The 18,794-nt window shown below is 41.7% G+C and overlaps 1 protein-coding gene across 8 annotated transcripts in view; it reads right to left on the bottom strand.

The window, feature by feature from the left end:
• Nucleotides 1-18,794, bottom strand: part of KANK1 (KN motif and ankyrin repeat domains 1) — a 163,722-nt gene that overhangs the window by 20,067 nt on the left and 124,861 nt on the right. For 7 of the 8 annotated variants that reach the window (XM_084834366.1, XM_084834372.1, XM_084834367.1 and 4 more), the window contains 3 exons: nucleotides 7,325-9,982; nucleotides 2,102-2,311; nucleotides 1,024-1,126 (listed from right to left, as the gene is read on the bottom strand). In XM_084834366.1, the coding sequence (XP_084690492.1) occupies nucleotides 1,024-1,126; nucleotides 2,102-2,311; nucleotides 7,325-9,982 (2,971 nt within the window). Of the gene's footprint in view, nucleotides 1-1,023; nucleotides 1,127-2,101; nucleotides 2,312-7,324; nucleotides 9,983-10,802; nucleotides 11,050-18,794 lie in introns of those variants that run through there. The other variant, XM_084834369.1, reaches the window with a different exon arrangement.

The following is an 18,794-nucleotide window of genomic DNA, read 5'->3' as shown; positions in this document are numbered from 1 at the left end:
CCATGGCTGTATTCACATGATTTGGAGGAACAGAAAATGGGTTATTCTGCAAGGTATTTTTTGTGGGCATTTTGTGTACAAGGAACTGACCAATGAGGAACCAGACTGGTGAAAACTGAGAACCAACAAAGCTAAATAAGATCTCTGCGTGGTTTTTGGTACTTGCTGGATGGCACACTTTAGTGTAAAGCTATCAAAAGAATTTTATTCTCTTCTCCACTCCAGCAGTTTGCATACATTGGAGGAAGATACAAATTTTATTTAATACAACTACACTGTTTAATAAAATTAGGACGTCTCCAGATTTAGTGTTTTACTAACACTAGATTTGATCCAGCACCAGTAGTGCAATATTCTGTTTCTATTTAATGCTTTAGAGGGTAGCTTTGCTGAAAAAAGAATAAACTGGTTTACCTCTTCAGTTAAATAATGGGAGATATATGCTGCACTCTTCCTCTGAAAAGGAGGACATCACAGCTCAAGGAAGAAGGTGGGGGAAGTGAGAAGTTTCAAGAAACAGTGGGACATCGCTACATGGGAGCCAGAGAGCCTTGTGTGCTTATTCCACCATCTATTTGCAGGGGGGGCGGGGGGAGGTGGCATGTTGCAGAAGGAAAAGTAGAGAAGTGCAGGGACATTCCATGGGACTCCCAAACATCTCAACAAGAAAAGTTAGCTACAGAAACAAACACATTTTCCCAGGAACAAAACATTGCTGTTCAAATGCTAGAAAAATTGGATTTACACACAACAGTTTTGGTACCTCAGAAAGACATATGGAGCCCATGCAATAATGTGTGTTTATTGCATGAAGAGCCAACAGCCTGGAAAGTCCTTACGTTGTCTCAGTAATCTGGTTCTTTCTCTCTCCCCACTGAAATTATGCGTTTGTTCAACTGGACAAAGTTGTATTTTGTGATACTTTGATCTTGTAACCAAGTCTTGGCATCAGTTAATGTCTAAAGTTTTGTTTCTATAGCCTTATGGATGGCGTGGACTTCTTTCAGAGCTGGAACTTCTTACCCTCCATTTATACCGACAAACTGCAGATTCTTCTTCGCATTCTCATCCTTTTTCCCATCCTTTTTCTTCATAATGGACTTCAACATGCCATCATTTGCACATACTGTTAGAGAGAGTGCCAAGAACATACTTTAGTAAAGGTTTTGCACCATTGTGCGTGCAGCTTGTTTCAGGTCTTAAGCTGTTCTGGTTAACCTACAGATTTAAGGCACACTGTGTGTTTATGGGCACATAAAGTTGTGTTCTTCATGTGCCCAAAACACTCCCTGCATTTGGAGCTAAACAGACTAGCCACATCCCCATTACACTCAGCAGTCACGTCCTCCCACTGTCTGCATATTAGTGTATTGGGGTGTGTGCGTGTGTGTGTATAGAGCTCCTCCACATGACTGGGGCCCCTGATTGGGCCAGCCCCCTGCATGTGGGGTTCTACATGTATACATCGTACACATACAGAACCCCTTCACATGTTGGCTGAATGCACGGGTGGCATCACCACTAGGTATTTTGGTTACAGGCCTAACCCACGTAACCAAATACATTCTTTCAATAAGTGTGCAGGTTCTCTGACCCTCCCCACGATGTCTTCTAAAATCTTGTACAACTTGGCCTAACTTTATTAAAAATATATATTTTAATCTATTTGCAAACAGCCCATAAAAAATAATCAACTACTTTGATTGCACTTGGACCATTTTTCCTTGCCAAGGAAATCCTAATTCATGGTGTCAAAAGGCTATTAAGTGCAAATTGAAATTTGATGAGATGCGTCAGACAACTGACAGTCCATTTTACAGCTTAGTTTGACATATACATTTCCTTTCTTTTGTGCTATAAGAGACAGGATACTATTATGTTTTGGCTGCTGAGATACTTATATTTTGTATTCAACAACTGTTTGGATTGTAAACAACAAGCAATGTTAAAAATATTGATGGAGCAAGGGTACACGTTGTCCTTCCAATGGGAATATTTCTCCTACATAACTTAATAACATTTTCTCCTTTGCGTGTATCATTTGAGAACTATGCTATAAGGAGGCCAACAAAAGAAAACATATATCTGAACATAGACTTACCATAAAGCCCGGAGGCAAGCTGGTCATCTGTTAGATTAATTGGAGACATTGTGCCGTCCTGGGAAGGTGAAGCTTTTCGGTCCGATGCTGTTCCTAGTATGGCAGTCTTCTTACTTATGGTCCCAATCTCCTGTCCCAGTTTCAACACTGAGCTTGAAACTAAATGGGAACTACCAGTGTGGCCACGAGGAACGTTTAGCAAATTCTCTTCTGTTAGCAAGGAAGACAGTAGGTTACTAAACCAAGCTTTGCCAAACTAAAATGCTTTTCCTTAATATTTCTTCTACACATAATTTCAGGTGTTTCATCCACAGAATAACAATCTAAAACAGTGTATCACCAAGTATAAATAATGGACTGTTGTTATTAAAAATACATTCTTGAAGTGGTTCAATCACTTTCACAAGTTACAAAGTAAATCCCAGCCTTCCCCAACCTGGTATCCTCCAGATATTTTGGACTACAACTCCCAGCATTCCTGACCATTGGACATGCTGGCTGGGGCCGATAGGAGTCCAAAACATCTGGAGAGCACCAGGTTGGGGAAGGCTGGTATATTCAGTCAGCCTCTCTTCACTATCTCCCCTCCCCACTGACCTCTTCCACTCCAATTGCGCAATACAATAACAAATTATATAGGATGCATCTTTGAGGATGAAGAGGTAAAGCCACACATTCCTGTTTTGAGTTTCTAACTCTTATATCCAGGTCCTTAAAACTGTGAGGCATAAGCTTCCCCTCAAAGGCTGAGCAGCTCATAGCCTTGAATGATGCTATAATATCAAATGAAGAAAAGATGCAATTCATGTCTCCTTAAAACAAGGGCATACACGTTCCTGCACCCCACTTACAGTATAGGTAAAGTAACACATGAACTGAGCTGTACTAAGTTTATTTGAATACGAGATCTTCCTCACTCTTACATGTTACTCACCCCACCAGGCTCTTGCCAGGCTGAAATTATTCCCCAGGAAGTATTGAGTAAAAAGGCCTAAGTTTAGATAGCAAAAAATTGGTTGTATCCAATGATGTCATTTCACTAGTGCAAAGCTTCAAACTCTTGCAGAAATCATTTTCAGGTGAGCACAAGTGCCAAATCCAATATTTTGATTCAGCTTGCACAAGGCATTGCGCAACACATTTCACTTTCATTTAGCTAGACGTTGCTTGCACTCACTGTTCTGTTAGTGCAAGGATGGGGAACATGTGGATTGCAACTTGGACAGCTTCAGTCCAACAACATCTGGAAGGCCACATGTTCCCCACCCCTGCACTAGAACTTGCAAACCTCTAATGGGATAATGACACTTCTTGTATTTTTTCCACTAGCGCAACACTGAATACAACCCTGAATACTAACATAGCACTGGTGGTGCTATGTTAGCAGAGATAAATGAATTACAATATTATACATGTCTTTTCAGAAGTCCTATTAAGTTGAGTGGGATTTACTGTCAGGTAAGTGTGTCTAAGATGGTAGCTGTTATCTCACTGCAGTTATTCAAGAAAACATTTGATTTGAAGTAAATAACAATATTATATCGACTGAATGCATACATAGAATACATCCAGAAAAATCTACTCAACCACAATGGAATTCCTTCAAAGAGGAGGAACCTCAAAGCATGGATGATGCTATTTCAGCATCATCCATCCATCCATTCCCCTCCTCAAATCATGAGCATATGCACAACATGCTTTGGGGGTTCCAGTTCTTGAGTTCAATTTCATTTTGCACCTATTGACTCAAATCTTTCCCTTCCTACTGAAGCTGTGCTATTCTTTCATGTTTCTCTGAATACATACAGAAAACCTTCTTCGTCATTTGATTGTAAGATGGCATTTGGATTTACTTCCTCTTTAAAAAGAAAAATATAATCTTATTCAATAGGTAATTTGTCTTGAAATATAGATAATAGAGAGGGCCCCTACAAGTGATATAATGTATCAGCCTTCCCCAGTGTGGTGCCCTCCAGATGTTTTGGACTTGGTCAGAAATGCTGGGAGCAAAACATCTAGACGGCAACCACATTGGGGAAGGCTGTAATATATAAACCAGGGAGTTGGATGGTATTTTAAGCCAGACTCCTGCCTCCCTTGGGTCACAGTTACTCTCATTCTGTTAGGTCAACTTTTTTGCTCCACCAATGAGGCACATGAAATGACACACTTTACAAAAATAAAATCTGCTGGATGTTGTTAAAAAGAAGCCAATTAAAATAATAACTGAAATATGAATTCCTGAACTGATACTATCAGATGTATTATCAGCCACTAAGATCAATCCAGAACCTATGAATGCAAAACAATTTTAACTGAAAACGTTTGCAGATATTTTAATTCAATTTAATTTATTTTAAAATCACTATCCTGTATTTCTTACAGGAACTCAAAGACAATTCCTAATTGTATATGAAGATGCTATTTGTTCTCTGACTGAAACTAAAATTTATCAATAATCCCTCCTACAGGGCAAATCTAAACATCTGGAGATGAAACAGAGCCCCTCTTTAACCAGGCTGTAGGTCACTTCTGTATCTCACTTCTCTGCCTCCCAGAAATGATAATTTTGCCTGGATGTTTTGCAGGTATTTGCCAAAACTGGGGTGAGTGGGCAGACATAATTTATTTTATTTAAAACATTTATTAGCCACTGAAAAGTGACTCATGGCTTTCCGAGTCGATTACAAAGCAAAACATACAATATTAAAAAGAGAGCAGGTATAGCCCTACAACATATTGAGAATGAATTATTTCTAGTTTCTTCCAGTAGATACTAATCCTATGCACACTTACCTAGGAGGAAGTCCTACTGACTTAGTCCTTATAGGGCTTACTTCTGAATAGGATTATACATAGGATTATGGTGTCAGTGAATTATGACGAATTCATCTTGTGAAATGTAGAAGAACGCAACCTCCAAGTTTTAGAGCGCTCCTTAGAAGACACTAAGGGCAGCTGGGAGATACTGGCATCTCTTCTTGCACTCTCCCCTCCCCCCCACTAGTAAATGGCACAGTACTTTGCCTGCTTTGCTTTCCTCATTCCTACATATATACACATATGTGCATGCATGCGCGCGCACACACACACACACACACACACACAAACAAGCAAATGGCTGGATGCGCCTGATCTTGTCTGATCTCGGAAGCGAAGCCTGGTCAGCCCTGGTTAGTACTTGGATGGGAGACTGCCTGAGAATCAGGTTCCTGCACTGAACAGGGGGTTGGACTCGACGGTCTTGTAGACCTGTTCCAACCCTATGATTCTATGAAACAACTGCACCCCTCCACAGGAATTAAGCTACTGCCTGGTACATTTGATGAAAACAAAGAATGCAAACTTTTTTGTTGATGTTGCTTTTATTTTAACAAAACAAAAACTTTTATGTGACTTCCCATCATGTTCTTTAAAACTTATTTTGTGGAAGCAATTATGCTTTTTAAGGGAAGTGTAGACTCAAGAGCAGTGGAAAAAGTAAAAAACTGAGAATACTAGTGGGGTGTTATACAGGCATATAATATTGAAGTGATTAATTATGCAGGCTTCCTGCACAACATATGACAGCATTATATGTTAAAACAAAATGATGCCTTAATAGTTTTTGCAAGAATGTGAAATACAAGTCCCAGTAAAATGCCTTTATTAGCAGCTGATCCATGACTCCACCTGTATTATGAACTCTCTGATCTCCATGGATGACATAATATGGAAAATGGAGGGACAAAATGGCATACTAACACCTCCTTAGTATTCTGATCCTTTAAGTGAAACTTCCTCTCACTGGATAACTCTTACTCAGTTACCATCACGTTTATGGAACTGTATCAACTGAGCAGCTAAAATCTAGAAGCAGAGCACAGAACAAGTTACATACAAGAGAAACAATGTATTAAGCATCCTATTCAGATTATATTTACCCTTAGGGGGAAAACCTGTTAAATAATTGGCAAGACCAGTACTAGTTGCATTTCATTTCAGTTTCCTGACTGTTTCCTGACTGGAACAAGTCTTTATTTGTTTCTTGTACTATGCAATTGCTCACATTGCTCAGAACTGCAGGTTTGTTTTTAATATTATTTTCTTAATGAATGCTAAATTGCATATTTGTGCCCATATACACCTCAGTAAATTTGATTCAGTTCACTACAACAGGGAGAGAGAACTTTGAGACCAAATCATAGACAGAATTGTCTAGGGCCTAGTTCTCCCCGAGGTAGCAAAAACTATGTATGGGCTGTATCACTTCAAAATGCAGGTGGGTGCTCATATAAATCAATAATAATAATGTTAAAAATCCCTGCACATAGGCTAGTATTTCAGGGACAGGACTGCTGTAGAATCCATCTCCCAGACATCGAGTTTCTTTTTTTAGATGGCTGGAATATTTGGAATGGAAGTGCATTCAAGCCATGTGAGCCCCCACCTGCAGTCTGAAGCGGTGCAGCCCAAACACATCAGTGACAAGCAGGCCTAGGTGAATGGATACAATGGTACAAATTCATTGTTAATGGCTTCTTATAATGATGGAAGGATGGGATAAGCATGTGATCTCTCTGTTCAGACAAATCTTGTAAACACCTAGACCACCTTTAAGGAAGTATTGGTTTTGTGCAGTTTCTCTTTCAGTAATTAGAACACAAATAGTGACAGATTAGATTACAAGATGTGGTGTGGCTCACATCCCCCATGTCTTGCACAATTGTCAATAGTATTTAGCATGACAGGCTATATCTAGAGCAGGAGTTTAAAGATAGATCTGCTTAGTTTATTGTAAGCAAGCAACAATGAAAAGAAATAGAATCAGTTATGGGAAATTAAAAAGTAGAAAGGCAAAGAAAACACTTGTGAAATGTTCACAAAAATGAAACTACTTATGGTAATAGATATTCTAATCTATAAAATACCTCTAGTCATAATTTTAGAGTCATATCCTGCCATTCAGGAGGGTCTGAGCTCTTAAGATCTTAACTATATAAAGGTTAAATACCCAGGAAAGAGAATAGACCATTACCCAGCCACTGGGTATTTTTAGCTATTTTAGGCATTCAAGCACTGATACCACTCATCACTTCAGTGTCATCTGTAGTATTAAGACAGGAATCTCTTTCCTGGGCTTTTCATTCCATTGAGAAGCAAATAATAATATAAAGCAGTTTTGTAAGAGCCTCTTTAAGACATCACCAACTTAGACAAATGAGAAAGTCTGTTTCAACATACCTGTTGCAGCAGTTTTGTCCATGCATTGCTTCGGTATATCTAAGTTACGCAGTTCCTCTGTACTCGCATATTTCATGACAGTGTTGATGGAAGACAGAGTGCTGATGAGCTGAGAATTGAGAGAGCCAATTTGTGCGTGAGGCTCTCCAAAAGCATCTGCTAGTTCCGAATAGTTTTCAGCAAGAAGCATCTGCTGTTCTTGAACAAGCTTCTGAACCTGTTCAATGTAGTGATCCAAGCCAGTTCTCATCTCAGGCAGAGGGAGTGGACTACCCTCCACAAGGTTGCTTGCTTCATACACAGATTCATCCCCAACACCAATACTTCTAGTGCTGGGTGGTGCTACGGACACTGGAGGGGGACCACAGGCAATGTTTCTCATTTTCAGGCCAACCAGATAGTTCTCATTGATACTGATCTGCCCCACCCCACAGTCTTTGGTCTTTGCTAGGGACGATTTATCAAAGCTAGCAGTGGTAGAAAGCAGAGTTCCCACACCAATGGAACGGGATTTAGCAGCTATATTTACATCCTTGACCCTGCCATCTCCAACAGCCACAGTCTTCATCTCCACAATCACAGTGTTCGTCTGTTTATCATAAGTGCTCAGGAAAGTGTTGGTGCTGGAATCTGTCAAGGCAGCCATTTCCGTGTTGGTGAATTGGTCAGTCTTTTCTAATACTGTAATGGTTCCCTGGGAAGCTGTATGAGGCACTGCCATGATTCCAGAATCTGCCTTGCAGTTAAGCTCTGTTTGTGTGCTGCAGGACATGGTTTTGTTTGCTGGATAGACTGTCATATCCAAGCAGTCTCCACAGCCTATTGACCGCACTTCCTTGATTTTCAGTTTTGCCTTGCACAGTCTTAGATTGTCCACAGACTCCTCTGTATTGACCCCAGTTTCACAGATGCTCCTTTCTGTGCCCACACACTTGTTGCATATCTCAACAGAGCTCCCAGTGCACCGGTCACACACTTCTTTTTTCTCCTTCACAATCCACCAATTCATGGGCACATCTGGACCCACAGCTGAACTCATCAACATAGGCCGACACAATACCCCAACACTACTCATCTGAAGACAGCTCCCTACACACGAATCAACAACATCCACGTGATCTCCCGCCATTTGGTCTCTGGTTTGTACTACTGCTTCAACGGCTCTGCTGAAGACAAGGGGCTGTGCCATCAGTGCCTTGTCCATTTTTTTCCTGGACCCAGCTGCCTGGAGCTCATGTTTTAATTTGGTCATCTCCCTGTCATGAGTGGCTTCCCTCAACTGGACCTCTAGCCGGTAGATTTTCTCTTTAAGGGCTTCAATGGTCTGATGCTGGAGCTCTATTTCCCTCTCGGCCTCCGTAGACAGACCGAGCATTCCCTCCGTCACCCCAACAATAGAATCTTTAGTCTTGAGCTCTGTTTCTACTGCTACATCCCTGCATGCTCTCAAAGCTTTGTTGTATACAACAATGTCATTCATATTTTCCTCTGCACCTACAGCAACTGACCTGTTTTCTTTTGTTACACTTGCTCGGTTCACTCGCAGGTTAGATGGAATATCATAACTGCTGTCCTGGATTTTCTTCTCCAAGGCTTGCATTTCAGCAGTCAACTGCCTAAACTCTTCTACCCTCTCTGGGCTATGCTCTGCACTCCCCATGTCTTCCTCACAATCTATATAAAGTTCCCCACTCGCTCGGACTGGAGAGAGATGCTTCCACTGCTCTGCATTTCCCGCACTGTAAGATCTCTTTCTGAAATGTCCTGTGTCATTCTGGTTGACTATTCTTTGGCTTTTGAGCTTTGCCATTATCTGCCTCTTCTCTTCCTGCAATACTGAAATCTTAACCTGGAGCACAGGAATAGTTTTTACTTGCTCCTCAAGCTCCTTGAGGCGTTTCAGAGCAATAGCCATTTGTTCCCTGATGTGCTGTAGGTGCACTGGACTCACATTGGTCACAGGTGTCGATATACCTGAACTCAAGGGGCTATGCCGGATGGAACTGCCTAAAGAGGATGCTAGGTAAAGATTATAGTCTCCACTGCTCTGATATCCATTCTGAAACTGCTGAGACATCTGGTTGTGTCCACTGGATCCTACAAAGGAAGGAAGGGAGCTTGTCGAGCCCATGGTTCCAAAACTGGAAAGCCTAGGCCTTCGCGTTTCTCCTGGGATGGCCTGCATTGCGATCTTTTCCTGCTCCAGTCTTCTCCGTGTTTCCATTAGAGTTTTTGTGACACGAAGGTTGTGCCTAGGCAGCTGTGGTGAAGGAGGCAGTAGTTGTTTGCTTTCAGGGATCGTTAGGAAGTTTGGAGAGGCTTCAAAGGACAAGGATGGCCTTGCAGAGGTGGCGCCTGCTGGGCTTCGTGCTGCAAAGAGTGAAGATGAATGTTTGTTTTCATCACTATTGGATGAAGAAAGGGATTCATTTGATGTCCATCCGCTGTATTGGCTAGAGGTGTTTTTGACAGCTGCAAAAGGTAGTGTCACTTTCTGCTTTTTCTGTATGTTCAACTTTTTTATAGTATTTCCCTTTTGAATATCTTCCACATACTTGAGAAAATCCAAGTCAAGCTGGTAACCATAAGGGGTTTCCACAAAATATGGATCTTTCTGATCTCTGTCATCTTCACCATTCAGAGCATTTTCATCTTTTTCTGTAAGAGAACACAACCACACATTAAAGCTTAAAATCCCACATAAAGTTTAATTCTAGGTACACTATTCAAACACCAGAATCCGTGTCCCATCCTGGAGAATCTATTACATTTCTCTTGATTCAATTTTTAGCATGCACTTTTCATTTTAAGATTGTTTCAGCTGAAATTTAAAATACAACATAGGTGTATACGTTTCTGGTAGGTTTTGCATAAAGCCATTTTAAAAAACCAAAACACAATGTTTATAGTTACTATCCAATCCTGTATTTCTAGTAGATCACTACTATGTTTTACATATACTGTTCTACTATAGAAGGTGAGTTGTACTGCAGTATACCATAAGGAAGGTCAATATAGCTTAGAGGATTTCTAAGGGATACAAAAACTTAATAAAACTTAAGCTGTCAGCAGAGGTGTTTTAAAGATAGAGTTGTTCAGATTTTAAAAACAAAGTGGTCTAAAGTAGCAGCAATTCATTTGGGATTGTTCACACAGCCTCTTTTACAATTCCTATACTGTGCAGAGCTGGCATACCAAGAACTATTCAGGCAGACCCTTTTCCAGTGCAGTCTAAAATATCTCAGCTGAAAGAGAAACTGCCAGCTCAAATGTCAGGACAACACAGCTTCCTGCAGACACAGGAGACGCATGTCACACCAAAGCATTCTAAATAAAACTACAAATCTGCTGAGCTTCTGCCTGCAGAATATTTATACCTATGCTTGCTGTATAACCTGCTTCCCACCCCCAAGGCAGAGAGACACAGTAAAAATTTCTGAATACCAGCACCAAAGCCTTATGATTTCATTTACATTACCTTACGGTTCCTCTGCTTCTAAAAATCCATGCACACTCTGTCCAAAGTCTACCAGATCTTGGACTATTTCCTGGAATCATCGCTTCATACGTCATACAAGCTCTTCGCCTGCAAAACCCTGCTTCTCAACTTGCTCATTTTTCACCCCATAAAGGGGAAAAGTGCCCAGCGTTGATATAAACAAAGCAGAAGAGATTGCAAAGTTTAATGGACTGTGCCTTTTCCACTGGGCTCACAGTTTTAACTCAGAACTGGGCGGGGGCGGTGACACATATTTCCTTTTTCCACTCCTTTTCAGTGCACACAGATCTTTTAACAGGGCAGCCTCTTAAAAGGTTCACATTCCCACTCTTTTCATTAATACTTAACACTTCTACAAAACAGGTAGTGATACATAACTTTTGCACTTTCTTTTTGTCCTTTACTGTGCAGAATGTCTGAAAAACCAGCTGCACAAACATATACCCTGAGTTCTGTGTGTCATTCCTAGATAATCTAACGCCAGCCATTTAAAAACAAGTTAGTCTCTCTGCCAATGATCCCTTAAGAAGACTGACACACACAAAAGTCTGCTTCACATGATATTTCTCCAGAGTGTGTGTGTGTGAGAGAGTGAAAAGTCTACACCAATATATGATGGTGTACGTGAAAATCATGCTGAATTTCCATACCTCTACAAGCAGAACAGTGTATATACTCCATCCATCCACCTGCTATGTACAGCAGTCCATAGGAGGCACTTAGGTTTAATGCTTTTCCTTTAGCTGACAGGTTCAAAGTCAGTGACACAGTTCACACATACTGTCCAACTTAATTAATTAACCCATGGTTGATCAGTGCAGGGAGCAAGCACACAGACTCCTGCCCACTTGTCACTACAGTTTTGCATCCAGTTTAGGAAACAACCCAGGAAAGCCCTGTAATTGCGTTGTTTGGTGTAATGTCCAAATCTGGCACTCTGGGTTGTTGAGGGAGAAACAGAGTTTTAACCCAACAACAAACCAAGAAGGGGGAGGGGGATACACAATCGCATCAGGTGTAACTCCTTCTAATAGTGCATAGTGTGAGTGCTGACACAAATGGAGCCAAAAGGGAGCCACTAGGAAACAAGGGGGAGGTATCAATATACTAGGGCACACTTAAAAAATAAAACCTAAGGAGTACTCCTCTCCCCACACAAATCCCCCCAGCCCAAGACAGTGAATGGCAGGGGGTGGAATGGAGTGTCCTGGGGGAGGGCATGTCTAGCTGGTACACTAAACAGGTGGGCTACTGTTAGAAAGTGAGGGTACAATGCAACATTGGGCTGTACCTCAGTGACACAGCACCATGTGGCAGGTGCCAGGTTCAATACCCAGCATCTCCAGGTAGGGCTGGCAAAGATCCCTGTCTGAAACCCTAGATGACTGCTGCAGTGAAGACATTACCAAGCTGGATGGACCAACGGTCTCACTCAGTATAAAGCAGCATCTTAACTGTTGAAAATTAAGGGAAAGTATTGCATACAAAACCTTCATAAGCCATTTCACCGCAGATTGCATAGAAGTGTTCTGTCTGCATTGCTATGTCAGTAGGGAAGTAAACAACTCCCTTCTGTTTTGTCCCCACACTGACAGGTAAAGGAGGGGCTATTCTGTATTCTCTTGAACTGAGAGACAGAATATGGGCAATGCTACTTTTGAAGAATATGCTCAACTCAGTTGTTTTGGGTGGGAGGACAGTAGTACTCAAGCTTTCTCCGACTTGTAATCACACTGCCCTGTTCTACTCTTTTTGTAACGTTTCTAATGTATTATTTTATATTGTTTTTACATTGGTTTTAAATTGCATTTTATGTATTTTTTATGTAAACCGCTTAGAGATCTTATGATATCAAGCAGTATATAAGTAGTTTAAATAGTTACACTTCAAAACATCTGCATTATCTCCTTCAAAAAGCCCATGGGAAACAGTAGGAAAACTAGTCCTGAATCTTCTAACGTTAAATTTAACCTTGAATTATTTGCTCATCAAATTCAAACTTTCCAGCAGTAAGGTATATACTCTGTAGCAGTTCTAGCAGTGAAGTAGCAATACAAATTCACCTCTCTCTTTAAAACCCAAACAAAAAAAGCCCTTTATTTTGAAGTTTTCCATTTTACATAACAAGAAATAGTATAACAAACATGAAAGGCATACAAGGCATGAATAAATCATCAGGATTATTGAGAAGGAGTCACATTCTCCAACTCTTAAACTTATATTGTGCTACATGTATGACAACACAGCCAATAATACAATCTTTGCTACCAATATTACTACACCTTGGATTTATTTTTTAAAAACCATGCTTATAACTTGGCCAATGCAAGCTAATGGATCGAGTTCCATTTTAGAAAGGGTAAGACAGAGTGTATTGGTCTGACCAGTAAAACTGCATTCCGGCAAGTAACCAGCTCTTCTACCATCCATCTGATACACACAGAACATCTTCCTGAAGTTTCTAGTTTTCTATAGCAGCTTCCCTCCCTCAAAACTGGACTATATCCAGGTTTTCATCAGTCTTGGGGTACAAGGCCATCAGTTGTTCCGCACCAAATCAGCACCTGTGGCAGAAGATATGCCCCTAACAGTGGGTGGGAGGGAGATGCCACTTGTAATGACAGAGTGCTTTTTTTTTTTTTTTACACTTTTACACCAACCTTCCAAATCACACACACCGTTTTGGTGCCAGGGGAGGGGAGAAGTATTTGAACACAAGCAACTTTTTCAGCATTAGAAGTATTCTGTGCCTAAGAGGCAAAGTACTCTGGGCAGATGTAGATCCATTTCCTATGATGAATATGTTCCTCTTGCTCTCCAGACTTGCTTGCCATATAAACTGGTATCCCATGTCTCACCTTCAGCCTGGATGCCTATGGCTCCAGTGGTCTACTGGGTTACACTGGCTGAGAGATTACCTAAACCAAGATGGCAGGCAGTGACTTGACTGAGTTAGAGAGGCGTGGGGCCTGGTCTGGGATAACTGGCTTCTATACACAGTGGCAGACATGCAAATGCACCCTGTAAACACTGTGCATAATGTGGCTTTTAAGTGTCAAGATGCACAAAAATTATGCTGGGGTGGGGGAGAGAAGAGACACAGAAAGCAAGAATGAATTAATTTATTTTCTAGTCATTTCTCTTCTTTAGGAGGTGTATTTCACAGTCTGTGAAGCCTGACACTAGAGTGTTAAACTGTGGAAGTTGCTACCACAAGATGTAGTGATGGCCACCAATCTGGATGGCTTTAAAGGGGGATTAGACAAATTCATCGAGGATAAGGCTGTCAATGGCTACTAGTCATGATGGGTATATGCTGCCTCCAGTATCAGAGGCAGTATGCCTGTGTATATCAGTTGCTGGGGAACACAAGTGGGAGGATGCTATTGCACTCATGTCCTACTTGTGAATTTCCCACAGGTAAAATGCTGGACTAGACGGACCCTTGGTCTGATCCATCAGGGGTTTTCTTATGTTTATATTTTTAATTAAGTGAGACACATAACTATGAGTCTCAAAAGCAGGTCTCAAGCAGCACCTTTAAGCAAACATGCTTCAATGCAAAGATGATGCGGAAGAGAACAAAGCACTTTTGGAGCCTACCTTGCAATGGACCATAAACTGACAGACCACAGATAATGCAACATCAATTACTAGATGAAGCTAATCACTGAAACATTTCAAGAAGCCTAATAAATACTGTATACCATAGAATAAGTAAGATTGACAAAAATGTTCCGCCATTTGGTATAAAGGCAGGATATAGATTTAACAACCAAATAAATTATAAATAAAAAGGTTTACAGTATCCATTCAGTTTATACTAGTGCCTTTTAAGTTATATAAGCACAGTGTATATAAAGCAGGTTCTTCTGCAATATTGTTAAGCATTCCAGTTTTTGGACTTGCTGCCACCTTTCTTTCCAAGTCTGGGAAGAGAGTTTCTTCAGCAAAGGAACTTAGGTTGGCAAACAGACACCATTTCTTTTGACTTGGAGCTTTTGGCAGCTTTTCTTGCACTTTGTCAAAACTATTTTGATGCAATTATTGTCAAGGTCTATTTCACCGTTTTTTTCCTTAAATGCTTAAAAGGCTATAAAATGTTCCCTTTCTCTCATACTTCAGGAGTTTATCTTTAGCTTCAGCCATATTAGGATTAGCTGTACTGTTTCTTCTTACAAGGGTGCAAACAGACATTTCTACAGGATCAAGAAATTCAAGCACTAAAAATCAGATAACACCTTGGATGTACTTATCATAAATATTCAGTAGTTGTGCTGAATGCATGCATAATGAACAGCACACCAACATTATTTGAAAAAATAGATGCAGTAGCTCTTATGGCGTTCCTCTTAATTCTTAACATGTAAAGCAGTTCTCAACAGATACTTGAATTGAACAATTTCTCTAGGTTGAGTTATTCAAGGAGGTAATGCTAAGCAGAGTCAATCAAACATCTCATGACTAAGCTTAAATGAGTTGACGTTAAAGACTAGTTTTTCGTTCATGGAGATTTTCAGCATTTGTATCATGTGTTCTCACCTCACCCATTCCCCAGATAAAAAGACTCTACTGAAGCAGCTTAGACTGCCTACATGTAGGCAAAGTACTGTAAAGTAGCCTATAGGCTGGACAGAACTTTCCTTGCTTGGTATAACAAACACATGTGCGTGCATGCGCGCCCGCACACACACACACAGACAGACAGACAAGACTCACACAAACACAGACTCATCAGTACCCATCCAGAAAAGCATTACATCTCTATAAAATTCAGTTGGTTAGTATCTGGAGTAATAACTGTTAACAGTTCCTTGACTCTTCTACAGATTCTAACAAAAATAGTGGTTCCTTAAGAATGAGAAAACTTCAAAGAATACTGATGGGTCCTTTAATAAGATGTCTCTGTGATGAATTCTTCCCAGCCTCTCCCTTTAACAATACACTTTTTGACATTGCTCCTTTCTCACACCACCATATTCTGTGGTTGTCACACAGCATTAAAACACTGTATAAACCAAGCGTATGGAACATTTATACAACTAACACTTAAGATTTCCATTTTCTCCAGATCCAACCCAAGTGCAACATAGTAAATAATTTTCACAAGCAAGTTCTTCATATCCACTTCCTTGGCATACGAGCTACTGAACATGTGCATTACTAACTCCTAGTGCTAATTTAACAGTGCAATCATATGCTTGTCTACTCAGAAGGAAGCCCCAGTGAATTCAGTGGGACTTACTCCCAGATATTTAAGCCAATGCAAGTTGTCGTGTTGGTGCTAAGGGGGGCAGCTGCAGCTGTGTGAGTCAGGTCATCAACAAAGGTCAACAATGGAGCACACAACACTTAACCGGTCAGCTTGAGTCTCCATGACATGCCATGGCCCAGTTCAATTATACCTCAGCTTAATAAGCTGAGATATAACTGTACTTTCTGCCCACAAATGCAGGCCCTTCACAGTGTAAGCTATCAAATTAGAGTGCCTCTAATTAACCATAATTTCCCCATTTTATCCGAAGCGGGAAACTACGGTTACCAGCTTCAGAACAAGTCAGGATATTAAACCATGGTTTCAAGTTGGTTTAACATCCTAGCTTGTTACAAAACTGTTAACCATAATTTCCTGGTTCAGATGAATGGGAAATTGTGGTTAGAGGTATACGGGTTTGATTGCTTATGCCACAAAGGGAGGGGCAAAGGAAGGTGCGTGGGCAAGACGATTGTTTTTATCTAAACTTATTAAACTGAGATATAATTGTCTGAAGACAGAGAGGATTAATGAAAAGAGAAACACCTTAGCCTTCAAAATTCGGCATAACTGAAGGCCTGAGACCTGCCCAGCCACTATTTATATTTATTTATTTATTTATTTCATTTCTATACCGCCCAATAGCCGAAGCTCTCTGGGCGGTTCACAAAAATTAAAACCAAACAACACACAATAAAACAATTTAAAATATATAGAACATTAAAACCACAATATAACAATACAACCACAATAAAACCTAGCAGCAGTACAGGAATTTAAAATACAGATTTAAAACAGCAAAGATAAAAATTTAGAAAGCTAAAAAGCCTGGGAAAATAAAAAGGTCTTCACCTGGCGCCGAAAGGAGTACAATGTAGGCGCCAGGCGAACCTCACTAGGGAGCTCATTCCAGAGCCGGGGTGCCACAGCAGAAAAAGCCCTCCTCCTAGTAGCCACCGCCTCACTTCCTTTGGCAGGGGCTCACGGAGAAGGGCCGCTGATGATGATCTTAAGGTCCGGGCAGGCACATATGGGAGGAGGCGATCCTTCAGGTAACCTGGCCCCAAGCCGTTAAGGGCTTCGAATGTTAACACCAGCACTTTGAATTGGGCCCGGAAATGGACTGGCAGCCAGTGCAGCTGGAAAAGTACTGGCGTAATATGAGCTCGCAGGCCAGTCCCTGTTAACAATCTTGCTGCCCTATTTTGGACCAGCTGAAGTTTCCGGACCGTTTTCAAAGGCAGCCCCACGTATAACGCATTGCAGTAATCCAGACGAGAAGTTATCAGAGCATGGATAACTGTAGCTAGGCTATCTCTGTCCAGATAAGGGCGTAGTTGGTATACCAGCCTAAGCTGATAAAATGTGCTCCGTGCCACTGAGTTCACCTGTGCCTCAAGTGACAGTTCTGGATCCAAGAGCACCCCCAAACTACGAACCTGATCCTTTAGGGGGAGTGCAACCCCCTCCAGAACAGGTTGAATATCACCTAGCCGGGCAGACGAACCACCCACTAACAGTACCTCCGTCTTGTCTGGATTGAGTTTCAGTTTATTAGCCCTCATCCAGTCCATTACCGTGCCCAGGCACTGGTTCAGAACAGCCACTGCCTCACCTGGGTTTGATGAGAAAGAGAGGTAGAGCTGGGTGTCATCCGCATATTGATAGCACCTCAGCCCACACCTCCGGATAACCTCCCCCAGCGGTTTCATGTAGATGTTAAACAGCATGGGGGATAAAATAGAGCCCTGTGGAACCCCATGGCACAATTGCCATGGCACAGAGCAATAATCCCCCAGCACCACCTTCTGGAATCGGCCATCCAAGTAGGAGCGGAACCACTGTAGTGCAGTGCCTCCAACTCCCAACCCAGACAACCTATCCAGAAGGATACCATGGTCGATGGTATCGAAAGCCGCTGAAAGGTCCAGGAGAATCAACAGGGTCGCACTCCCCCTGTCCCTCTCCCAGCAGAGGTCATCCCACAGGGCGACCAAGGCAGTTTCCGTTCCAAAACCAAGCCTGAAGCCCAATTGAAATGGATCTAGATAATCCGTTTCATTCAAGAGTGCCTGGAGCTGTCCTACAACCACCCGCTCAAGCCCCTTGCCCAGGAAGGGGATGTTGGCCACTGGCCTATAATTGTTAACATCCTCTGGGTCCAGGTTAGGCTTTTTCAGGAGTGGTCTAATTACTGCCTCTTTTAAAGCAGCAGGCACCACTCCCTCTCTCAAGGAGGAATTTACAGCCTCCTGGACCCAGCCGGACAACCCCTCCTTGTTTGATTTAATAAGCCATGAAGGGCAAGGGTCAAGCACACAAGTGGTCGATCGGACTTGGCCAAGCACCTTGTCTGCATCCTCAGGCCTCAGTAATTGAAACTCATCCAATAAAACTGGACCAGACGGTGCTCTGAACGCCTCTACCAATGGAACTGCATTAATGGTGGTGTCCAATTCATGACGAATCTGAGTGACTTTATCCTCAAAGTGCCGCACAAACTTGTCACAGTGTGCTACCGAGGGTTCCACCGTCTCTCTCCCTGGCCCAGAATGTAACAGGCCGCGAACCACTCGGAAAAGCTCCGCTGGACGACACTGAGAAGATGCAATGCTGGTGGAAAAGAACTGCCTCTTTGCCACCCTCACCGCCACAGAGTAGGCTCGATAGTGGGCTCTTACCTGTGTTCGGTCAGACTCAGCACAAGTTTTCCTCCA

Source organism: Heloderma suspectum, chromosome 2 (assembly GCF_057233095.1).
Source record: "Heloderma suspectum isolate Gila_16-S chromosome 2, 16-S_ref, whole genome shotgun sequence".
NCBI classification, from domain to species: Eukaryota; Metazoa; Chordata; class Lepidosauria; order Squamata; family Helodermatidae; genus Heloderma; species Heloderma suspectum.
This window is presented reverse-complemented; position numbering and strand designations above follow the sequence as displayed.